This window comes from Stenella coeruleoalba, assembly GCF_951394435.1.
Source record: "Stenella coeruleoalba genome assembly, chromosome: 10".
Lineage (NCBI taxonomy): Eukaryota > Metazoa > Chordata > Mammalia > Artiodactyla > Delphinidae > Stenella > Stenella coeruleoalba.
In genome coordinates this window covers 16,110,545-16,137,461 of record NC_137156.1, presented here as the reverse complement: position 1 = coordinate 16,137,461, position 26,917 = coordinate 16,110,545, and the positions used below count along the sequence as shown (strand labels likewise).

The following is a 26,917-nucleotide window of genomic DNA, read 5'->3' as shown; positions in this document are numbered from 1 at the left end:
AAAATGGGCATAAGATCTAAATAGACATTTCTCCAAAGAAGATATACAGATTGCCAACAAACACATGAAAGGATGCTCAACATCAATAATCATTAGAGAAATGCAAATCAAAACTATAATGAGCTATCACTTCACACTGGTCAGAATGGCCATCAACAGAAAATCTACAAACAACAAATGCTGGAGAGGGTGTGGAGAAAAGGGAACCCTCTTGCATTGTTGGTGGGAATGTAAATTAATACAGCCACTATGGAGACCAGTATGGAGGTTCCTTAAAAAACTAAAAATAGAACTACCGTACGACCCAACAATCCCACTACTGGGCATATACCCTGAGAAAACCATAATTCAAAAAGAGTCATGTACCAAAATGTTCACTGCAGCACTATTTACAATAGCCAGGACATGGAAGCAACCTAAGTGTCCATCGACAGATGAATGGATAAAGAAGATGTGGCACATATATACAATGGAATATTACTCAGGCATAAAAAGAAACGAAATTGAGTTATTTTTAGTGAAATGGATGGACCTAAAGTCTGTCATACAGAATGAAGTAAGTCAGAAAGAGAAAAACAAATACCGTATGCTAACACACATAAATGGAATCTAAAAAAAAAAAAAGTTCTGAAGTACCTAAGGGTAGGACAGGAATAAAGAAGCAGATGAAGAGAATGGACTTGAGGACATGAGCGGGGAGGGGGAATGGTACGCTGGGACGAAGTGAGAGTGGCACTGACATATATATACTACCAAATGTAAAACAGACAGCTAGTGGGAAGCAGCCGCACAGCACAGGGAGAGCAGCTCTGCGCTTTGTGACCACATAGAGGGGTGGGATAGGGAGGGTAGGAGGGAGACACAAGAGGGAGGGAATATGGGCATATATGTATACGTATAGCTGATTCACTTTGTTATACAGCAGAAACTAACACAACATTGTAAAGCAATTATACTCCAATTAAGATGTTAAAATAAATAAATGAAAGCCAAAAAGAAAAAAAATTCACATGTAATTATTCATAAATCTGTCCTTAAATATGGAGAAATAAGTGAAATTGATTCAGAGCCAGGTAAAAATGTCTTTGGTGCCTTAAGCACTGTATGTATTAGGTAAAAGACTTTATCATTCTGCTATTCATGCATTAACATATTTCCAACTAAAAAAGAGTAATTTGTCCCCCTCATAGTATTTTTAAGTATCTATAATTGATCCAACACTCATTCGTGATAAAAACACTCAGAAAACTAGGAACAGAAAGTATTTTCCTCAATCACATACAGAATATCTACCAAAAATTCTATAGCTAATATCACTTAAAGGTGAAAGATCAAAAACCAGGCAAGGATGTCCCATCTCACCTCTCAAATGCAACACAGTATTAGAGGGTCTCGACAGCACAATGAAGCAAACAAATGAGTAAAATACAAACAAATCATAAGGAAGCCTGTCTCTTTTTGCAGATAACACAATAATTACCTATGTAGAAAATCCCAAGAAATTTACAAAAGAAACTCCGAGAACTAATAATTGAGTTCTGCGTGATCACAGAATATAAAATCCACAAACAAAAATCAATTCCATTTGTATACACTAGCAACTAACAAGTGAAAAAAATCAACAAAAGGAATACCACTTATACAAGTGCTCCACGAAAATGAAATACTTTGGTGTAAATCTAAAAAAATATGTACCAGATATGTATGCTGAAAATTATAAAATTTTGTTGAAATAAATTAAAGTAGACCGAATCCCTGGAGAGACTTACCATGTTCATGGATTAAAAGACTCAGTGTAGTAAAGATGTCAATTCTCCCCAAATTGATCTGTAAGTTTAATGCAAGTTCTATCAAAATCCCAGTAAGGTTTCTGGTAGACACAGACAAACTTATCCCAAAATGTATATGGAAAAGGAAAGTCCCTAAAATAGCCAAAACAATTTTTGCAAAGGAAGAAGAAAGTAGGAGGAATCAGTCTACCCGATTTTAAGACTTCTTGTATAGCCACAGTAAACGAGACTTTTGTGACCGAGGTAGACCCTCCCAGGGAACATAAAACAGGGGCAGCAGATGGATTAACTTAGGAATTTAATCCACTGCCAGAACAGGAAGTCTTCAGCATCTTCCATAGTATGGTGTTTTTGTGGACCAGGGACTACTTTGAGTTTTTAATTCTCCCCCTTCTTCCTAAGTGGGAGGATTCATTAAAGTTATCTTGTTCCTTTATCCACTGAAGTTTTCTGGGTGTACAAGGAACACAGATTTTCTCTTTTAGCTTTAGGTCACCAGAAGACGAGCTACAACCAGACCTGATGGAGAAAAGTACACATCAAGCAGACATCCTGGACTAAGAGGTAGATGCAATCATGGATGAGAACAGGTATCATCTACCTCAGAAACGTGGTAACTGTATTCCATGGAAAATGCATTCATAAGAAGAAGGCTATATTTTGATTTTGGCTAGCCAAAGTGATATATTTTGCAGATACTATTGGTTAACAAACCCAATACCTATTTCCAAACTCTTTCTCCCTTCCCCCATCTCTACCAGAGGCTGGAAAAGCTAAATCACACTTTCTCAGCCTTCCTTCCACTTAACGGTGGCCATGTGAATCAATTTTGGCCATAACACTTAAGGGGAAGTCTGCTGTGCTCCAAGGTTTCCAAGAAGACTTCTGGTCTCCTGATAAAATGAATAGAGATGTCCCAGGAAGGCTTTTGGTTTCCTGGTAAAAAGAGAGATGCTGCTGTCAATCCACACCCCTTCGTGGCACCTCAGACAGAAAGGTGATGCCTAGAGCAGGAGCAACCATCTTGCAATCATGAAGGAAAGGCCAAGAAACTTACAGAACAGCCCTGACACTGCTGAGCAGCTAAGTCAATGTAAGCAAGATCCCTACCTCCAAACGTCTTCTCATGTAAGAAAAATAAATCCTCATTAGTTTAAGCCACTGTTGACTAGGTGTTTTGTTACATACAATGAAAAGCACCCATATCTAAATACAAGTTATGTTACCTAATAATAAATTCTTTAAAAATATGAATAACAATTTACTATTGCATGAATACTACTACTAATAACTAATCTTTCTAAAGCCTTCTGGAGTACTTTTATAATGAATATTAATTTGATAGTATGTGTTATACATTCCCCACATATATTCACTTAGCTTCTCAGGATCTAATTTCCTTTCTTCCATTCAACATGTATTTTGAAGAGGCTACTATGTGTTAAGCACTCTACCAGGTGCTGGGAAAACAAAGTGATTTAGTCAAGGCCTCTCTTTCCACCCAGCTTACTTTCTAGCAGGAAGCTTATCTGCAAAATGAGACAGATGGAAAATGATCTCTCCTAACACCAACATTTATAAAGCAATGAAGCTTGTTTCAGTGTACAACACACGGATCAGGAAAAACAATAAAGGAAGGAGGCTTCTGAATAAGACTACTCCAACTCAGTGAGTCTAGGAGGGAAAAAAAAAGTAGTAACAGGGAAGTTAGAAGTTAAATAATTACAAAATAAAAGAAGCAGGAAAAAAATATACTCAATCCACATTCTCAAGCCCCACTCTGCCCAAAGTAACCGCAGCAAAGAAAACACAGATCTCAAAACAGACTTTAATGGTTGGCTAACAGGGAACACAATAAAGGCACGTCTTGGGGACAGTGCTATGGCTTTAAGGTTAAGCCAAAAAAAAAAAAAAAAAAAAAAAAGGCCGATATTTGTCAAATGGATGTAGAGTCTCCCAATTCCAATTTTCTAAAATCTCGCTTAAGTTTTTTCACTTAACAGTCTATATTTTCTTCTACAATGATATTTTATAATCTTCACTACAACCAAATCTGTTTATGTTATGCTCTACCCAGAAGCAATGTATTGATTGTAAATGCCTTACTTCTACTTAACCTCACGGGGAAGATAGATCAAATATTACAAATCACTTAAGAGAGTTAAAATACAGAGTGCATCTAAGCCAAATATGTCTAAACACTTATTAAACTGTACCTCAGAGCAATATATTGACTTTTTACACACTACCTATATATAACTTGACTCATTAGAAAGCCCCAATTTTAGGAATTTATCATAAGTCACAAAGACATTCAAAACTTTTCAATTAATTTAGTGAAATTCACACATTTCCCTGGTGAGAACTGTGAGAAACATTCTAGACTGACATACACATCACTGGAATTCTTGTTTAACTAACCAATGCAGAAAAGGTAAAAGGATGCGTATCGACTGAACACTTTAACTTAGTTAACCAATAAATTTTCTCTAACAGCCATTTTTATATTTGATAGATAAGAGAATCCAGGTAAATAAAAGTTTTACAACATATTTAAAAGAAGTTTGCCGAAGTGGCGTAGAATGTAGAACCACTTCTAGATTACAGTTACAAAAACAGACACCAGTCATATCTATGGTTTTATTCTTACACAATGCTTTAATAGAAATAATTTTCCTAGGAATTAACTGTCCATAATACCTTTAACCAGAATGCGTCAGTGTTTTATCTCATTGCAACCATAGCAAAGACAAATATTGTCTTTTTGAATTAAGTGTGCTAATAAGTATTCTAGGAAATCATGCTACTACTCAGAAAACAGATGAAGAAGAAGGTGGGAATATTTTACAAACCATAATCATAGGATCTATGCCAAAAAGCATAGAAACATTAAAGACAAAATTTTGTTTTGGGCTTCCCTGGTGGCACAGTGGTTAAGAATCCGCCTGCCAATGCAGGGGACACGGGTTCGAGCCCTGGTCCAGGAAGATCCCACATGCCGCGGAGCAACTAAGCCCGTGCGCCACAACTACTGAGCCTGCGCTCTAGAGTCCGCGAGGCACAACTACTGAGTCTGACTGCCACAACTACTGAAGCCCGCGCGCCTAGAGCCCGTGCTCTGCAACAAGAGAAGCCACCCAATGAGAAGCCCAGGCACCGCAACGAAGAGTAGCCCCCGCTCACGGCTTAGCCCACGTGCAGCAACAAAGACCTAATGCAGCCAAAAATAAAAATAAATTTATTTTTTTAAATAATTTAATAAAATCATTATTACAAAGAAACTATTTCTATGCTATAGCTTACTCTAATACCAGCTGTTGATGTGAATATAATAAATTCAATTAAACAAACAAAAATTCCATAAACTCTGCAGAAATACTGTACTATACAAAATTTTAAACACAGAGGCTTATGTACAAAATTTTAGTACTAAGTAATCTCATAATTTGAAATACTTTCCAAATTTTCATGTCTCAAACAAACGTATGTACACCAAGGGGGGAAGTGGCGGAGAGGGGTGGTGGTGGGATGAATTGGGAGATTGGGATTGACATATATACACTAATATGTATAAAACAGATAACTAATAAGAACCTGTTGTATAAAAAATAAAAATTTTTAAATTTTAAAAAATTTTCATGTCTCTCCTTTTTTTCCCCCCCACTACTCCCTTCATATGTGGAAATGGATGTTTTTAAATTAAGTGTAGCCCTCGGTTCTCATCTGAGATGATACGCAGTTTCATATGGTTTGGGGGGCTTAGGGTGGTGTTGAGTTCTTAAGAGAGCATTAAGGTGAAAAGAAGTAGGGATCCAAGTACATCAAAGGCAGGACTTTCATATTTTGTAAACAGGACAGAGCAGCAGCTGGACACCCTATTATCTGCCTAGCCTATTCCTGAGTAAGAAGATAAAAAGAAGCAACTTCAAGAGAGAGGAAAAGTCTTATAAAAACAGACAAAATACTATGAGTTTGTCCTCTTAGTTGACTGATAGGGAAAAGAGGCTATCCCCATGGGTCTCAGATCCAAATACTACTACTCCACTCCTAAAAAGTGGTCTCTACCAAGAGCTGACCAGCCCCTCATCCTAGCGTTCACCACAAACCACCTAATGCCTCCTCATAAACTTTGAAAACAAACCCCTTGAATTAGGTGGTAAACTCTCCCCAGTTGCACAGGATCTAGTTTCAAGAAAAGAATTCCATAATAAGCTGCATAGAAACGGTTCTCCAATCTCCCAAAAAAAGCACATTAATAAACCAATGTGCCTTTTTTAAAAATGAGATATAAATAGATATAAATCATAACTATCACTTATTCAGCACATTCTTGTGCCAGGCTCTCAGAGTTTCATATGCATAAATTCATTCAATCCCTACAACAATTCCACGAGACAGGTACATGGTTGTCTCCACTTTACAGATGAGGAACCTGGGCTTAAGTAACTTGGCCAAGGTCACACATTGTCAAATGATAAAACAAGGATTTGAATTGAGCAATCTGGCTCCAGACTCTGTAACCTTAATCACCACTTATACGCTCCTGCTGTCAAATGTATTTAAAAGCACTTCAAAATATATCAGGAATAAAATAAGGGTCTATTACATAGCACTATCTTTTTGTCAAGCACCCTGGCTTAGAAATCAATAAAACCTCCCTATTAATTACTACCCTCCACCTTGATTTACTTTGTAAAACACATACAGCAAGCATCTTGCACCTCATAAAAAAATTTTTGAATCAGTATACTACTCTTTCTGTAAATTATAGCAATAAGATTTTAACAAGATTTGAACACAACATAGCAATTTCCCTTTCCCATGGAGTTTGGGAAAGTATACTGTAAAGGATCCCATTTTAAAACCTTTAATACACTGAATAACCTAAGAGTTACAAAGTAAGTCTAAGTTGGCAGGCTGTTATATTATTATATCAAACTCCCCTGTCCATGGTCCAAATGGATCACTGCACAAACTTATTAGTTTGCTTTCTTGGCTTACAAAGTTAGCTTATGTACTGATTATCTTAAGATCTTTCAAAAATTATCATTCTTCTAAAATAAGGGTATATAATTCACTACAATGTTAAACTCTTTTTCTGTTGTTACTAAAAAACGAATGGACTTTCTTCAACAACAAAACTTGTCTACAACTATTTGAAGAGAAGTTATGCTTTGCCCTGGAAATATACAGATTTATATTTCATTGGTCACTAATCAACAAAACACCTTTAATAAACATTTTTCTTCACCAAAAAAGCCATATAAAAACAATATAGTCTCCACAAAGATGTTTAGGCACCAAACATTTTATTGAAAAAAGCCTGGCAAATGCAAGTGGTCTCCTTTCTGTTTCAGATAAGTATTAAAAAAAAAAAAAAAATCAACGTGTCAGTTTCTAATGAAAATGATAGCTAATTAAGTTCTTGAAAAATTGAGAGTTGTACTAGGTAACAGCTAAGATAACAATTAGATATTGCAATAGTACTTAAATGTAAATAGTAAATTTGAGGAAGCAGTAAAGCAGAGTGGAAAGGGCTTTCAAGAAAACATGTGTTGGTCAAGGGAAAAGATGGCAAACTAACACAGACTCACTGAACCTATCTTTTTCAAATCTCAATGAATTAAACAGTAGAAATAAAATTAGCAAAGAAAAATACCACCAGTGTTCTAACCTGAAAAGGGGCCAAACTTTATAAATTTTTTTAAAATGTCATCTGGAAGCAGAGTAAACATATAAAACTGAAAACAAAATATTTCAATCATCAACTCAGTGTTATCCCTCACTCCTTTGCCCACATTATCCATCCAAAATCAAAAAGAAGTACTATAAGGGAATTCCCCAAGGGTGGTTAAGACTCCATGCTTCCAGTGCAGGGGGCATGGGTTTGATCCCTGGTCAGGGAACTAAGATCCCACATGCCACACAGCCAAAAAATAAATAAATAAATAAAAGTGTGAGGATGAAAGGTGAATGGATAAAATTTCTGAATATCACAATGATAGAAATCAATTTTTATTAAAAAAAAATTTCAAACATATGAGTAAGAACTTAGGAAATACAGTATCGATAAACACTGGGGGGCAGGGGAGCAACTTGAGTATAAAAAAGCTATATAATCCATGGAAGAATGAAAGTGATATAGAAATGAAGTCCTTACAGGAAACAACTGGGAGTGAACACTGAATCCGCCTAAATATAGCTAAACAACAAAGCTGAACAACAGAAAAGGGTGTCTGTTGTGGGACAGGATAAAACTGCCATAAACTTGTTAAATGTTTTTTTTAATTACTTTAAAAATAGGAGTTATACTAACTAGAGCTGGAGACATAGGTAAGAACTCATGTTTAACCTAATATAGATCCATATGGAAATATTTATACATATGTGTATATACATGGGTTAGTATGCACATATGCATTTCCTTGATTTGCCATCTGAGATGGTCTACAAGAAATAATAAGCACTGGCAACCAATACACCTAGCACCCCAATCTTGGTTTCTAATACCTCTCTCTAGTAAAAGGAACCAAGGCTCCCTGGAGAAATGGCTGCTTCTGGGGGTGAACAAAGAATGTTCCTCACCACCCAGTTCTACAAGGGTGAGTTGATAACCCACTGCAGCTGCTGACTGACAGTGCACCCTGGAGGAATTCAGGATGAAAAAATCAGCGTAAGGCACTCTGTGTTTTGGATAAATTAGCCCCGTAGATAATTAGAAGTATACCTCAGGAAGAATTTCAATGACCCCAGATTACTGCATCTTCCCATACACAGAAACACTAAAATTATTAACTTGAGATACTCTTTTTTTTGTGGTCAGCAGTAATCTCTTACCAAGATAGATGCTTCACTGCATATTTCCTAGCCAAAAATCATATATAAACTGGTTTCTCCCCAACCTCTTCAGAGCAGTTTCCTCAGAGCTCAATGGCTGTCTCCCAGGCTAAAGTCCTCAGCAAGACCCTGAATAAAACTTACACTCACAACTCTTATGTTTGCATCGTTCTTTAAGTCAACATAGAAATGAGGCAGAAAATATACAAATAAGCCTGGAGCACCCTGTAGTGCCAGAAAGTAGTAAAAAAAATTTTTTTTAATTAAAAAAGAAACTGATGGGGATATGTCAAAGGAACAACTGAAAAATCTCCCAATGACCAAAGTTAGAACAACTTAAGTAACAAAATTAAGTTGTATTGGATTATAACCTAAAGTATAAAATTATATCCATGCATTCACAGTGATATAAATAAATGACTGAATAAATTAATAAATGAGAAGAGACAAATCTCCTATGCAGAAAAATTCCAAATGAATTATGTAGATATTACAGTCTAAAGGAAAGGGAACGTGGGACTTCCCTGGCAGTCCAGTGGTTAAGACTTTGCCTTCTAATGCCAGGGGTGAGGGTTTGATCCCCTGGCCACATGCCTCGCAGCCAAAAAACATAAAAAAACAGAAGCAATACTGTAACAAATTCAATAAAGACTTTAAAAATGGTCCACATCCAAAAAAAACTCTTTTTTTTTAATGTTGTGTATTTTATTTGTTTGTTTGTTTATTTATTTATTTTTGGCTGCATTGGGTCTTCGTTGCTGCGCGTGGGGCTTTCTCTAGTTGTGGCGAGCGGAGGCTACTCTTCACTGCGGTGCACAGGCTTCTCATTGTGGTGGCTTCTCTTGTTAAGGAGCATGGGCTCTAGGCACACGGGCTTCAGTAGTTGTGGCACACGGGCTCAGTAGTTGTGGCTCACGGGCTCTAGAGCACAGGCTCAATAGTGGCGCATGGGCTTAGTTGCTCCACGGCATGTGGGATCTTCCTGCACCAGGGCTCGAACCCGTGTCCCCTGCATTGGCAGGCAGATTCTTAACCACTGCGCCACCAGGGAAGCACCCCCCACAAAAAAATTCTTTAAAAAAATTAATTAACTAAAAAAATAAAGGAAGGGGAACATAACTTCCCACTCCTCAAGTATAGGCTGCACGTAAGTGACTTCCTTCCAAAGAGCACAGTACAGAAAGGGTGGAGTACAGGGGAGTAATTTTACAGTGGAGAAACCTGACAAACACTACTTCAGGCAGCTGATCAAGGTCAACATCAATGTTCATAAATCATGTTGATATGATGTGATATGATTATATGATGTGATGAAAATGGCACTTCTGTGGTCTTCCTCTGCAAAACCCATCCTCCCGGCCTAATCATGAGAAAAACACCAGACAAATTCCAGTAGAGGGACATCCTACCATATATAATGACCAGGAGTCCTTAAAACTGTAAAGGTCTTCAATAACAAAGAGAATCTGAGAAACTGTCACAGCAAGTGGAGCCTAAGGAGACATGACAAGTAAACGTAATATGATAACCTAGGTGGCATCCTGGAACAGAAGTGAAACAATAGGTAAAAACAAAGGAAATATGAATACACTATGGACTTAGTCAATAATAATGCATCAATACTGGCTCAACTGTAATAAATATACCATACTAATATAAATGTTAATAATAGTGGAAACCATGGGAAAACAGGGGCCTATATATGAACTCTGTACCACACGCTCAATTTTTCTTTAAGTTTAAAACTGTCCAAAAAAATTAAGTCTGTTAAGAAAAGATATTCATCAATTTTGAAATCTGAAGTCCTCCAACCCACCCCTAACACCTATCTAAAATAGGTGTTAGAAAAGCAGGGAATACAGGTATAGTAAATCTAACTGTGCTAGTTTTCTCATCTTCATGAATTCAGTAGAAACCATCAAATGTTGAAAGGAAAGAGCTCTGGATTCAGAAATGTAGCTTTAAATCTTCACTGAATCACATACACTGCATCATACATTGCAGTGTGACAACATCAATGATACTTAACCTCTAGAGCTTCGGTTTCTTCATCTATGATATGCAGATAATATTTACTTTGTGGATTTGTTGTCAAAGTTAAAGATGATATATGAAGTTGCTACTAGGACAGATCCAGCACACTGCAGAAGCTTAACAAATGGTACAAATATTTAAATTCTTTAAGAATCCGGACTAATAATTATTTTCAATAATTCTAAATTTAGTAGTTCTAAAAGAAGGTTATATTTATAAAAACAGAAAATTTAGCAATCTCGTTAAATATATGGTGTCTAGATAATACTTTTCCAGATTTTACCATTTGCCTCAAATAGACTGAGGAGGTTTTGTTTTTTGTTTTCCCTCAAATATAAACTATGTTTTTATATATGTGGGAAATAAGATTTTCAACCCACACTTTGTTTTATCTATTTAGCCAGCACATATGAATTAATAATAGAGATAAAAACCTACCAAAAGGAAACTGAGAAATTCTGTCTAACGTGGAAAAACTGAGTACACCTGCCATAGATAATTTGCTTACACTTTACACAAGGGAGAAAAGATTCAATCAGTTTATTCAAGTCAAATAAGAGGTGTGAGTAGCTTTCCACTAAATTATTCATTATGGGATTGTGCTATAACCTTCCCAAGTTGGCTGAACACACGGAGAAATTAAGGGGATATTTAAAAGCTTAAGGAGAATATGGAGACTTTAATTCAATCAAATGACTAGATAGTAAAAACCAATGAGATAAATGAAAAAATGCCTTATCAGATCATTTTCGGGAATTGTAGGGCTCTGGAAGACCTAACCAGTCAAATATCTATGGGACTACTAGACAGTAACAGATTATAACAAGGCATATAAAACACAATGAAACTGAAGAAAATCAAGGAACTGTAGAATTCTACAAAAAAAAAAAGGAAGAATTCCTAGTCAAACTGGATATATGAATTGTGCAAATAATAACTAAATTCTATATTCATTTTATATCACTGTAAGGTATTTGGTGAACCCTGGTGAATACCAGGGCTATTTGATGAAAATGGTTTATCATTTTCAAAAGAGTTTTACAGGTGTACAAGAATGCGAGCCATGTTTTAAGTTTCTGAAGCTGCCTTCGGAAATAAATCTGAGGATATAACTGAATTATCAGGAACAAGTCCTATTAGGTTAGCTCAGTTTTAAGAAGATTAAAGTGAAAGGAAACATACTAGCCATGGAATCTAATCGACAAATATAACTTAAACCGAAATATATAGTTATGTAAAACATTCTGTACCCATCTGGCATCATGGAAGTGTATTTTCTCACATGAAACTGACACATCTGAAACCGAGCACTAACTTTAGTGATACAATTCTAGAATCAAATAGGACATATGCCCTGACACCCTTATTCTCAAGAACGATTTCTAGCACTAGCCTTCTATACAAGTCAGAAATAGATTAAGATGTATCTTAACTGCTTGTGTATCACTCCCCGGCTCCCACCCATACATTTGGCTATACTTAACCACTGCTTACAATTTTATTATTCATGTAGCCTACACACAGACTGCTCGTTATGTGGCCCACTAGTGAAATCATCTGGACACCTTTACACTAATAAAACATTTCAACACCCATGGTACACAGTGCCAGGCCCCTCCCAAAAAAAAAAAAAAAAAAAAAACAGTGCAGGAGGAAAGCTTCATGATGACTCAATACTAAACAACTCGAGGGCTAATATGATGTCACCCTCTGAAGTAACTGATTACTAATAAAAGCACAGAGACACCAAATGTTAGCCCCAAATGTTTTTTCTCTTGAATTTGGAATAAAAAGTCAAATATTTAACTTACCTTTTAAAATGTGCATATTTTTGGAGGTGCATGCAGAAGTTACATACGGGTCAAATAACACAGTATCTGGGATTGCTTTAAAATTCTCCAACAGAAAGAGAAATAATGAAAGAAAGGTAAATCTTAATTATTCAATCTGTTGATAGGTAAATTTAATTATTCAATCTGTTGATAGGTATGGGGGGTTCAATGAACTATTCCTTCTACTTGTGTGTATGTTTGAACTTTCACAATAAACAAATATAACTTTTAAATATGAAAATAAAATACAAATGCATCTACGAATTTAGTGTATGGTAAAGGTAGCATTTCAAATTAGAGGAGAAAAGATAAACGATTCAGTTAATAGTGTCAGGAGAACTGGTTAGTCATCTGGGGAGAGGGGGGATGGTTGGATCCACAGGTTACACAGAAATCAAAATATACTCCATGTAGCTCAAAGATTTAAACGTAGGAAAATGAAACCATTAAAGTCACAGCAGAGGACTTTCCTGGTGGCGCAGTGGTTAAGAATCCACCTGCCAATGCATAGGACACGGGTTCGAGCTCTGGTCCGGGAAGATCTCACGTGCCGCGGAGCAACTAAGCCCGTGCACCACAACTACTGAGCCTGTGCTCTAGAGCCCGCGAGCCACAACTACTGAGCCCACATGCCACAACTACTGAAGCCCGCGCACCTAGAGCCCATGCTCCGCAACAAGAGTAGCCACCGCAATTAGAAGCCTGTGCACTACAACGAAGAGTAGACCCCACTCGCTGCAATTAAAGAAAGCTCGCGTGCAGCAACAAAGACCCAACGCAGACAAAAATAAATAAATAAATAAACTTATTTTTTTTAAAAAAAGACATGAACCTTTAAAAAAAAGTCACAGCAGAAATGATGAGAGAATTACGATCATCATCTTGGAATAAAACTGGTAACGTCAACTGTATAAAAAATAATTACTTTCTTCATGGCAAAAGCAACCATAAACAACAAATACAACAAAGAGGGGACAATCTGGAAATCATATCACAAAGGATTACTTTCCCACAGAGATGGCCTACAAATTAATAAGCATCACCCAATGGAAAAATGATAAAGGGACATGGATAGGTCACAGAAAAGAAGATACAAAGAGCTCTTATGAGAAATGCAAAGACACTGAAATATCACTTTTCATTCATCAGATAAGCAAAGGAAGCAATTTGGCAGTATCTACCGAATGTCTAGAATGAAGGGTGTGGTTAAAAAAATTATCCTACATCTCTAAAACAGAATACAATATTACTTCAAAAAATAAGGAAATTTCGGGCTTCCCTGGCGGCGCAGTGGATGAGGATCTGTCTGCCAATGAAGGGGATACGGGTTTGAGCCCTGGTCTGGGAAGATCCCACATGCGGCAGAGCAACTAGGCCCGTGAGCCACAACTACTGAGCCTGTGCGTCTGGAGCCTGTGCTCCGCAACAAGAGAGGCCACGACAGTGAGAGGCCCGTGCACCGCGATGAAGAGTGGCCCCCACTCGCCACAACTAGAGAAAAGCCCTTGCACAGAAACGAAGACCCAACACAGCCAAAAATTAATTAATTAATTTTTAAAAATAATGAAATTTGTAATGAACTGGTAGAAAATGATCACCAAATCATATTGTTAAATGAAAAGGGTGCAAAACCATGTGTATTATATGCTAGCTTTTAGGTAAAAGGAGAAGGCAAAAAACATGTGTATGTTTATATATGTGTATGTGTGATTATGTATGTACATTTATCCTTACAGTTCCATCTCCTTTACAGAGAGAAAGAGAAATTTTAATTAACACTGGATTTCTTCAGAAAGACTTATTAGTTGAAATGGATGGAGACAGTACTTTATACCCTTTTGTTCCTTTTGAATTTTGTGCCATGTGAATAAATTATCCATTCAAAAACATTTCTTTTAATATTCTAGCTCTAATCCAAAAACATGACAGTAATAGTAAATACCAGAGTCTTGGTTACATACACTATTAGTTTAAAGCTGAAATACAAAACAAATGTCTTGGTCCTGGGCCACAACGAAAGCTTTATCTATCCAAAATATACTAATAAAAAGTTAGCCTCCTAAAAATGATACTATCACTTTAAAATAATCTCTAATTTGCTCTCATTCAGACTATTAGAATTCCTCCTACATCCAAAGAGGTAGCAGGCACAATCAACTGCTCGTTATATTTACTAGTCTATATTATCAAGAAACAATGCATGGTTTGCCTGCAGTCTTTCTCTACACAAAAGTAAGATGATGAAATGGTCACAACTGGGAGAAAATCATTCTGGGGTGGGTAGATGCGCATTAACATACTTTCTCAGGTTAGAAAGGAGGCAACAAAAACCAAGGCAGTTAAGTGGTTAAAAGAAAGCAATCTACAGCAAAGAAATGAGGGAAAATTCCAGAGAGGCATGAAAGATGAGCCCAGAAGTTACTGCTGATAAAATAAAGAGCTGGTCATCGGTAGGACACAAAACTAACATTGTATATGTATATATAAATTCAACAGTACATTAACAATCTGCATGAAAATGTGGAATGCTGAATACAGATTTCTTTAGGTATAATTAATGCATATATGGATTTTTATTTTTATTTATTTGGGGGGGATTTTTAAATATGCACTAAAATTAACTGTTACCGTGTATTGTTTAGTGTATCACTGTCAAGGAAATTCCAGAAAGTACAGCAGAAAGACAAACAGAAAATAAGAAAGTAAAGTTAAAAGGCAAAGAAGTTCAGTCCACAAAGACTAACATATATAACAGGATCGCCAGAAAAAGACAAAGAAAATAAAGGTATGGAAATAAAGAATAAAATTCAAAACATTTTAGAGCTAAGACAGGAACCTTCTGTCTGACAGAGTGCTAAGTATGGTAACTCAAAAATCATCCACACCTGGAAATACCCTTCTAATATTTCACACTGAGGCTAAAGATAAGGCCCTAAATGTTTTCTAAAAAAAAAAAAGATACCTACAGGGACTTCCCTGGTGGTGCAGTGGTTAAGAATCCACATGCCAATGCAAAGGACACGGATTTCAGCCCTGGTCTGGGAAGATCCCACATGCCGTGGAGCAACTAAGCCCATGCGCCACAACTACTGAGCCCACGTGCCTACAGCCCATGCTCCGCAACAAGAGAAGCCACTGCAATGAGAAGCCCTCACACCACAACCAAGAGTAGCCCCAGCTCGCCAGAACTAGAGAAAGTCCGTGTGCAGCAACGAAGACCCAACGCAGTATTATAAATATTATAATATTTATACTATAAGTAAATTATAATATTATTTATAATATTTTTATTAAAATAAATAATAAAATAAAAGAAAGAAAGAAAAGATACCTAGAGAGAGAAAAAAACAGATTGTCATCAGACTTCTTAACTATTAGACTGAATTCTAGAATGAAATTAGAACACGCCCTAACACCATACACAAAAATAAACTCAAAATGGATTAAAGACCTAAATGTAAGGCCAGACACTATAAAACTCTTAAAGGAAAACATAAGCAGAAAACTCTATGACAGAAATCACAGCAAGATCTTTTTTCACCCACCTCCTAGAGAAATGGAAGTAAAAACAAAAATAAACAAATGGGACCTAATGAAACTTAAAAGCTTTTGCACAGCAAAGGAAACCATAAACAAGATGAAAAGACAACCCTCAGAATGGGAGAAAATATTTGCAAATGAAGCAACTGACAAAGGATTAATCTCCAAAATCTACAAGCAGCTCATGCAGTTCCATATCAAAAAAATAAACAACCCAATCCAAAAATGGGCAGAAGACCTAAACAGACATTTCTCCAAACAAGATATACAGATTGCCAACAAACACATGAAAGGATGCTCAACATCACTATCATTAGAGAAATGCGAATCAAAACTACACTGAGGTATCACCTCACATGGGTCAGAATGGCCATCATCAAACAATCTACAAACAATAAATGCTGGAGAGGGTGTGGAGATTGCACTGTTGGTGGGAATGTAAATTGATGCAGCCACTATGGAGAACAGTATGGAGGTTCCTTAAAAAACTAAAAATAGAACTACCATAGGACCCAGCAATCCCATTACTGGGCATATACCCTGAGAAAACCATAATTCAAAAAAAGTCATGTACCACAATGTTCACTGCAGCTCTATTTACAATAGCCCGGAGATGGAAGCAACCTAAATGTCCATCGACACATGAATGGATAAAGAAGATGTGGCACATATATACAATGGAATATTACTCAGCCATAAAAAGAAACGAAATTGAGTTATGTGTAGTGAAATGGATGGACCTAGAGTCTGTCATACAGAGTGAAGTTAGTCAGAAAGCAAAAACCAAATACCATATGCTAACACATATATATGGAATCTTAAAAAAAAAAAAAAAAAGGTTCTGAAGAACCTAGGGGCAGGACAGGAATAAAGACGTGGACATAGAGAATGGACTTGAGGACACAGGGAGGGGGAAAGGTAAGCTGGGATGAAGTGAGAAAGTGTCATTGCCATATATACACTACCAGATGTAAAATAGACAGCTAGTGGGAAGCAGTCGCATAGCACAGGGAGATCAGCTCGGTGCTTTGTGACCACCTAGAGGAGTGGGATAGGGAGGGTGGGAGGGAGGGGATATGGGAATATATGTGTATGTATCGCTGATTCACTTTGTTATACAGCAGAAATTAACACATCATTGTAAAGCAATTACACTCCAATAAAGATGTTGAAAAAAAATAGACTGAATTCTAAAAGGAAAGAATGCCTCAAAGATCTGAGGGAAAATCATTTTCAGTCTAAAAAATTATGCCCATTCCAAAAAGTATGAAACATGTTCAGTCATGCTACCACAGACCTCTTCTGACACAATTATTTAAGACTGATTCTAAGTGAAAGTTGCATTTTGTTGCCATATTTCCCTACCTTTTATATTTTCTTAATTTTTGTTTTCATCATCTGGATAAGATTTACTCACAGAAGGGAGAAAGGGGGAAAGGAGGGGGAGAGAGAGGGATGGAAAACCCTAACCTGATGATTACTTATTGGTCCTTTAATGAGCCTGGGCAGGAAGGGTGGGTAAAGAGGACACCAGACAAAAACACAACCATAAGTAATTTCAAAGTCAAAACTATTAAAAAAATAATAATAATAAAACTGTTCCAAGAGCCCAGATGGAGGGAGCAAAAGAGTCACAGCACACACACTTACTGCCCCCACCGACACACAGGGCCGTGAGGAACAAACCAGTGTCCCCCCAACCCCAGCAAGGCCTGTAATGTATGCTATAGCCCCACACATGCAGTGCAAAACTTTATTTCAGAACAGAGTCATAGACATGAAAAGGAACAACTTATAAATGTCTAACAACTTTAAGAGTTATTTTACTGTACAAAAATAACTGTCCTAACTGTCCTAAATCCTAGTCTGTGAAAAATCATTCTTATAAAGGTTTTTGCCTCATTGTGAGAACACCTTTTCCAACCCTCAGCACGCTAGCTGCAATCGCAAACCACAAACACCAGTGGTTTAACAGCATTAAAAACAAAGCATATCATGCAAATCTTTCTGAATAACTTAATCAAGGGTTATTTATTTTTTATAACGCATTACCCCTTGCTAAGAGTACGTAAAGACGCTAAATCATGTTCTTTCCTGACTGGTTTCCCAAGGTAGCACTAGCTGCAATTGTTTGACTAAGCCACTTGTAAAGTACTTGACTGCAGGCAACTTCAGACATACTCTCATTTACTCCACGTTCACAAACTGAAAAATAATTGGCTTTCTCTCTGCTGGTATCAGTCATAGTTTTAACAGATAGTGCCATTAAATGAGGAAGGTACGGTACTGAATACAACTAATGACTAACCATATGCCAGCAACAAAATAGTGTTTTTGTCAAGGATGTAACACAATGGATTTTATTTAATTGTTTGTTTTTAGATGGAGTAAAACATAGTACAATGCAGTTATATAAACTGATACCTACTTGGAACCAGGAACAAACCTAAAAAGTACTAAAAAAAGAAGATCTTCAATTTCTTAAATTTTTTGACTTCCTAAAGTATACAGAATATACCAAAGAAAACAAAAGTACACAATTGCCAATATCACTCTCACAATCAAACAATGAGAATTATTTTTATTAGTTCAAGAACTTTTCAACTTTGGCCACAGGGTTTAGACATTACCAGAAGCAATAATATCATTTATATGACGAGCACTAAACTTCTCCGTTCTTCAGTAACCTTCTGTCTGTCCACATGGTGATATCTACTACACATAGGTTAATTTATTTCAGGAACAAGAGAACACCATTATTTAACATTCTTCATAATGCAATAGGCTTAAACAAAAGAATGCTGGCATTGCATGTATTCAACTCTATTCTTACAACCACTGCCTTCTCAAGAAAAAACGGTAGCCACCACCCCCTGTCATAATAACTCTGTTCTTATAGTGTTATTTAATTGTGCTTCAGGATCAGATGATTTTATTTGGGAAAGGGACTCTCTGACTCTTTCTTCTGTAATACCAACATTATGACTCCAAGTGTTGTCTGATACAAAAATCTATCACAGATCATTTACAAGAATGCATAATTAACCGTTTAAAATATGTATTTAAACTTATGTAACTATTTTATTTAGAAATATGGCCACTTCAACAAAAGAAGTGTGGGCATTTCAACAAAAAGTACATTAGTCAGAACAGGGAAAACACAAAACCTGGGTTAGACAGGCTACTCAGTCTATACTTCCCTTTTTATGTTAATTTGGTGACCAGAAGAAACTGAGATAACCTACGAACTACTTTCAGTTCTTCAGTTTTTGCTCTTTACCCAAGGAAAAAAGTCTTCATGTATTAACTTCAGAAAAAGCAACTATGAACACACAACCCATGTGATGAAGTATAAAGAATACTTGCCTATGAGTCAAAGTTCCAGGCACAATCCCTGCTCACTTACTAGCAGTGACCTTAAACAAACTACCTAAGCCCTTATATGCCTCAAAAATCTCCACCGTTAAAATGAGATTAATACCAAGTACCTCACAGGATTTGTCAAGAGAAAAAGATGAGATAATATATGTAAAGCACCTGGCATAGAGTAAGGCAAAAAGAATCCGAAGAAATAAAAACCTCATTTCATAAGAAGCACACCAACAGCCAGAATACCCTTCAAAACCACAGCGGGAGCCACAGGGTTTTGCCATTTTCACCCTGAACTGAAGTCGATTCTACGAAAAGTTTCGTGGAAGTTAGCTTTTTGCTCTCCCATTTCTTACTCAACTTTTCTGCAGCATGTGTGGATCGACTCCTTCAGCCTGATAAATTCAACATACATAAAACAGATCTCAAATCAATAAGTAACAAACACAGAAATATATCGTGAAGACAAGACCTTAGGAACACTGGGCTTTAAAAGCTGCTCTTTTGATTCTTTGCTTTTTTCATCCTGCCTTTATTTACAAATGATTCCTTGTGCTCAGATAAACTCTATTCCTTCTCTATCACCTTGAAATTCTATACATTCAGCCTCCCTTCAAACACAAACCTACAGAGAAAATCAGGTCAGTCTTATCTGCTTTCTCTCTTCTCTATGTTCTACAATTTATAAAGAAAAACTCTGGACACACACAAATCTTCAATGACAATGTATCTTGCCATGATTAAGAAGTGGTTATTAATGGCTAAAAACAGGCCCCTGGGCTTCCCTGGTGGCGCAGTGGTTGAGAGTCCGCCTGCCGATGCAGGGGACACGGGTTCGTGCCCCGGTCCGGGAAGATCCCACATGCCGCGGAGCGGCTGGGCCCGTGAGCCATGGCCGCTGAGCCTGCGCGTTCGGAGCCTGTGCTCCGCGACGGGAGAGGCCACAACAGTGAGAGGCCCACGTACGGCAAAAAAAAAACAAAAAACAGCCTCCCATTATGCAGAAAGGTTTACTTTTACTTTCTAAATAATCAGTATGTTTTGTTCTGTTTAATCTTAGCCTATTAAATGTTACATGAATATGCGGTCTCAAACACTATACTAAAAGCTCCCACCTGAAACAACCGAAAAAACATGCAAACTATATAAAACAATAGTTTTTAAGATACTGAACATCACACTGTGAAGGACAATGAATGACCCCTGAGAGAGGGGATACAAATGAGATGGGTTCTCAATTGCCCCAAGCTTATTGCCCTCCCAGAGTTTCCAGTCTGAGTTGTATTTGACCAAGACAGTCCAGAGGAATCCAAATTAAGAGTTAAGGGTCTGGGGAAACCAAGGTTTGCTATGATTTGCAGGACCGAGAACTGGAAAGAAGAAAGCTACAAAGCAAGAGAATTCCAGAGGTCTGCAGAAGGTGCTCTTCAAATACTCAGCTGAGTATCGAGAAGTGCAAACATGTGAGGAAACAAGCCAAATTTAGAGAAAGAACAATCTCAAAAGAATGGAGGTTAACAGTGCCCAAAGCTCACTCGGGGTTGGGAATAATGCCTGTTCTCTCCAGCCAGATGGAAGACCTTGATGATTCATGGGACACTGGGTAGAGTACACAGAAGGGTCTTGCCTCAGCAGAGCCTTTGACCAAGCATGGTCATGCTCAAGAGGATCAAACTGCTTCCAAGTAACTTAACTGGATCCCATAACAAAGCTCAAGAATATTTACAGGAATACGAAAATACCCACCTCCAACAAGGTGAAATTTACAATGTCTAGCATCTAATTAAAAATTACCAGGCATGCAAAAACTAAGAAAAATAAACCCACAATGAGGAGAAAAATCCACAAATCAAAACTGACCCAGAATTAACACAGATATTACAATTGGCAGACAGAAACATTAAAAAGTTATTATAACTATATTATATATGTTCAAGAAATTAAGCATAGACCTGAAAAACCAAAACCAAACCGAAAAAAAAAATTGAAGCTCTAGAGATTAAACTATCTCAGCAGCTCTGGGTTCTTTATCTGGCAGAGTGACTCAAACATTCATTCTTTTTATTTTTGGCTGCAACACATGGCATGCAGGATCAAGTTCACTGACCAGGGACCGAACCCACGCCCCCTGCAGTGGAAGCACCAAGTCTTAACCACTGGACCGACAGGGAAGTCCCCAAACCTTCATTCTTAAAAGATCTGAGTCATTAATCATTCTGCCCTCTTTTGGATGACATAGTTTTCCATTAACCTTTACTACTGTGAATAAAAATACTAAGAGGAACATCCCCAAAATCCCCTGGATTCCAGATTTTGTCTCCTTGACTCCCTAATATAACAGTAACCCAATTTCCCCTTGGTAATGAAGAGCGATCACTCCAGCGAGTAAGTTAGCCTCTTTTTTCACCACCTGTTGGTTCAGTGGCACAAGGACCCCAAAATGGCCAAGTAGTAACTGCATCTTCCAATTCAGTGGAGCCAGTGTTGTTTCCCCTAGTGGAAACATTCTCCCCTTGGAGACTAAGATCTCCAAAATAGCAGAGCTCAGTATTCCCAAAACAGGTAACAAAAGTTCTACAAGTGTGTTATTAGGTATAACAGAAATGCCACTCTCACTTCAATCCTTGATTCCCAGAGCCATGAATTCTAACTATGAGAGAGACAGAACCATATAATTCAAAGTATATATTGCATCCTATAATGCAGAACCCCATCCTTTCATAGTACTGTCTCAACTGGTGCTGCAGTGGAGTATTCAGTAAGCCATTCCACCTTTCAATTAGGTAAGCCACTTTCAGGTAATAGGGGATGTGGCAAAACCAGTTAATTCCAAGGATAGGAGCCTATTCTACACCTATGTTGCTGTGGAATGAATGCTCTGATCAGAAGCAATGCAACACAGAATGCCATGACAGTGGATGAAGTATTCTGTGAAGCCAGATGGTGGTGTCGGCAGAAGCATTATAGATGAAAAAGCAAATTCATATGCAGAATATGTGACTACTCCAGTGAAGATAAATCTTTGTCCTCTCCATGATACCGGAGGTCCGGTATAATCAACCACCAGCAGATGGCTGGCTGGTTCCCTTGGAGAATGGTGCCATGTCAGAGACTCAATGGTAAACCTGCTGTTGGCAGATTAGGCGCTCAGCAATAACATTAGCCAGGTCAGCCTTGTTATGAGAAAGTCCGAACTGTTGAACCATGAACCCTCCGGTCCTGCCAAAACGGCCACTTTTTCATAGGTCAAATGAGCAAGACCCAGGGTGGCTGGAGAAAGAGGCTAACTGACATCCACAGAATACATCGTTTTGTCCACCTCATCAGTAAGAGCCTTCTTTGCAGTGGATGCCCTTCAGTGGGCATTCGCAAGGGAAACAGTCTTCACAGTCTGTGACTATTCAGAGTGGTCCATCCACACACCTCTTCCCTAGACTTCCTTGTCACCAATCTTCAGATGCCGTTCCTTCTAGACAAAACATCAGCAACTGCCCATTAATCCATGTAGGTCTTTATCTCTGGTCATCTCCCACTCCAAACATAGCAGGCAACAAAATATACTGCTCAAAGTTTGCCCACTGATGCCCCTTCATCACTGTCGTTCATGGTTAGTCTTGAGTGGGGCTTTAGTGCTGCAGTATCTACTTTTGAGTGACAGCCAGCATATCACGCGGACTCATCTGTAAAGCAGGTTGAAGTTTTTTTCTCCTTTGCTCAACTGATCATAAGGAGGCCATAGGAATAGACTGAAAAAGCAGCAGCAATGACCAAAAGTTGGCACTGAAGGCATCAGAGCCACCTACTCATACAACATACTTATACCTTCCATACCTGCCCGAATTTGGTCTGTTATATACCATTTCCATTTGATAACAGATTGCTTTTGTTCATTCCCAATCTCTGGCCAAATGGGCTAGGCAAAACCCAATTCATGGTAGGAAGCTCAGGCCACATGGTCACGTGATACCTCATGATTACGTATTCAGTCTCAAGCAAGGCCCAACACGAGCCAGGAGCTATTTCTCCAAAGAATCATTATCTGCAGAAGAGGGCATAGATGTGCCTTCAAATCCTTGATGTCTGCACTGTGATTCTTACCAGTGTCTGCCGGGGGCAAATAATCAGGAGAAAAAGGGAAAAGTAGGAGGGGAAAAAAATCATAGAATACAACCATTGCTCATAGTACCCTCCCTGTTTCCAAACACAGTGGGAACAAATGGATGCCACTCCCTAAATCTATCCCCCTCTGAGACTTCATCACTATGACAGGACTATAGTCCCAAGCAATAAAGGAGGCCCAGAGAAAAGACGGTCACTGAGTTTTTCTTCCTCGCCTTGAGAAACTGGGTGTGACCATTTTCTTCAGATTAGAAAAGAATACAATAAACATGGCTAAAGGGAATTTGAGGTCAAGGTGAGAAAGAAGCATCAAGTGCCTCACTGCTCCAAATCCAGCCCAGGTGACTGATATCCCAGGGTAATGACAGAACAAACAGATGAGGCTGCTGAGTCCATCACTAATCTCTGAGAAATAAGGAAATATAGAAAGACAAAAGGCAGGTAAGTATTCCAATTTTCAAGGCTAAAGTAAATTGAGTAACATGTCCCTTTGTCATCAATCCTCAAAAGACTGTAAATAAGCCATTTTAAAGATGGTTTAAAACCACTTCCGAAAGAAATCACTAACCAGTGAGGGGAAGTCTGAAATCCCGAGGACCAAATAATGTCAAGCTAACCTCACTGCTCCCTTTCTAAGCGTTGGCAGACCTTCCGGAATACCACATGAAGGAGTCTCGCCTCTTAGAAGCTAAAGTGAGATCCAATAAGCTAACTTTCACATTATAATTGAAAAGAAAAGAAATTAAAACTCAGTGGTCATTGGATGGTAGAGCTGGAAAGGGCTTTGGATTTTTGCAAAGGTCTTTCTTCCCTTATACGATTGACATACAATGGGAAGCAGAATGGGATATGAGAGGAGTTCAAATCTGCGCTCCTGGGACTTCCCTGGAGGCGCAATGGTTAAGAATCCGCCCACCAATTCAGGGGACTCAGGTTCGATCCCTGGTCCGGGAAGATCCCACATGCCATGGAGCAACTAAGCCCGTGTGCCACAACTACTGAGCCTGCGCTCTAGAGCCCGCGTGCTGCAACTACTGAAGTCCATGAGCCTAGAGCCCGTGCTCCACAACAAGAGAAGCCACCACAGTGAGAAGCCCACTCACCCCAAGGAAGAGTAGCCCCCGCTCGCCTCAACTCAAGAAAGCCCATGTGCAGCAACGAAGACCCAATTCAGCCAAAAAACAAATCTGCGCTCCCACCCTCAGTAGATACTTATCTTTAGCAAATTACTTCATCTCTTTAAGACTTAACTTTTGCATCTACAAAATAGTATAACAATGCTATCTACCTCACAGATCTCTTTTGAGGATTACATGCAAGTGCGTGTAAAGCTCTTTGCCCCGTGCCTCTCATATGGCAAGCCCTCAATGTCACACTGGCTGCTGTTACTAAACTGACTGTCAGCAGCCCTGGTCTGCAGCAGAACTGCGAAATAAACTTTTGCATTAGGTCTTCCTACCTCCTTTCTCGATCATACCCAACCATCTGGTAGCCCAATAATAATTCTGTATAACCAATAAACAAGTAAGGAGAGTAGCGAAGGAAAAGGTTCTGAGCTAAACAAATAAGACCTGGAATCCAACCTGCCACTAACTAGTTCCGTAACTTGGCACACGTCCTCCATTCTCCATGTGCCTCGGTTTTCTTAGCTATATTATTACATGTGTCAGTTGAGTGCTGTCAAGAGTCCTTTCCTCCATTACAATTCTACAGTGCAATAAGCACAAAGCAAACTTGTAAGCTCTGTGTCATTAGTATACCTGTGCTTGATGCTCCCAGATTTTTGCTTATGTCATCATCTTGATCCCCATCAACTACCAGCTCACTACCAGAGAAGCTCTGAGCACTCCCACTTCTCCAAGGACAAATTTAAATCAATTCTCAGGGTTTTTCTTTTCCTTCCATTTATTAAACCCAAAACTTTAATCACCATTTACCATTCTCTCTCCAAAAAAATGTTTGCTCAAACTTAATAAATTAATGTTTGAGGAGAGCAAGCATTTATTATCTAAAAGAAAAACTAACAATCATTATGATATTTATTAGAGGGACCCCAAGTAGTGCTACCCCCAAGTGATCAATGGCATTGGATTAACCCACATTAACTCAAAATTAAACAAGTTGCCACCATTTGCATTTAATTACGTGTTTCCGCTCTTTCTCAGAGGTACTGAGCCTTCTATAATCATGTACAAAGCATTCATCAATAACACAGGTTTTCTCAGAAATCTGACCTAAGTGTGGACCACAGGAGGAGCAAGTCGGGAAGAAAAGTGGAGACTGAGCAAAATGCCATCCAAGGGAAACTGCCAGTTCCCTCAAGGGATCCAGGATCAGCGTGACTAAGAGCATGACTGTTTATCACTCAGCACACCCACCACAGAATCTGGGAACAAAAAAACATACCAGGTTTCATAGAGGCATGCCTCACTTTACGTAACACACATCCTAATCTAATATTGTACATAAAGTGAATTTTACAAATCTAATATTTTAAATACACTAAGGGGTGCACACTAGGCAGAAATAATGTACAAATAATGCTACAAAATATTTTACATTTATATACCCATCCATTCAGGTTTCTTTGGACATCATTAGATTTGTTCAAGGCAGCCAAAACTTTACAAGTAAAAGTAAATATCTTGACTATTATTCAATTACCATCTTATTAAAAACTTATTTTAAAAGGCACAGAGACTATTCATAATAAAAGGAGAAAAATTTTAATAAAATTGTATCACTTAAGGACTGATGTTTGTTTAGGCACTACCTTGAAAGTGATATCATCCTGAGGTGCTACAGATAATGACTTCAATGAAATTGATAGGATCAAACTGTTCAAATACAGAGGCCTATTCAAAGGCCTGACACCCTTACCAATATATTTACAGTAGGTTTAACAGATGGAGAAAGGTAAAATAAGAGGTGTGATTTTCCTCTGCCTTTGCAAATCTCAGGCAATCACTGTTCTAAGAAGTAATCAACCTTTGTAAATAGCCAGGAATTTCATCTGAAAAGATTTATATAAGCTCACTGCCTCCAGTAAATCATTACACGTGCATACACTCATTCAGTATTTAATAAAAAGAGTCACCTTCTCTACACAACAACAAAAAAGACCAAATGCTGGTGAAGTTGTCAGTTAACACCAGAAATAAAGGAAGAGCCAACATAAAGAGAACAAAATTAGTGTAATTTCTTTCAAACTTATAAAGCACATCGAGCCATAGTACCCCGCTCCTGAATGCTCTGCCTACCGAGATCCACACAGAGAGGATGTGACACAGCACAGCTTCTAGGATTTGAAACGTGCTATCCACCATTTCCAGTATGAAAAGACAAAAACTGTCAGACATGTTTCTGACATTGTGACATGACACCACAGCTAATTTC

General features: G+C 38.0%; 1 protein-coding gene across 11 annotated transcripts in view; it reads right to left on the bottom strand.

The window, feature by feature from the left end:
- CDKAL1 (CDKAL1 threonylcarbamoyladenosine tRNA methylthiotransferase) overlaps positions 1-26,917 on the bottom strand; it is an 819,912-nt gene that overhangs the window by 745,876 nt on the left and 47,119 nt on the right. Inside the window, exon 3 of one of the 11 annotated variants that reach the window (XM_079935367.1) lies at positions 12,473-12,557. The exons of 9 other annotated variants lie outside the window; for them this stretch is intronic. In XM_079935367.1, coding sequence (XP_079791493.1) covers positions 12,473-12,557 — 85 coding nt within the window. Of the gene's footprint in view, positions 1-12,472; positions 12,558-25,755; positions 25,908-26,917 lie in introns of all 11 variants that reach the window. One more of the 11 variants, XM_079935373.1, reaches the window with a different exon arrangement.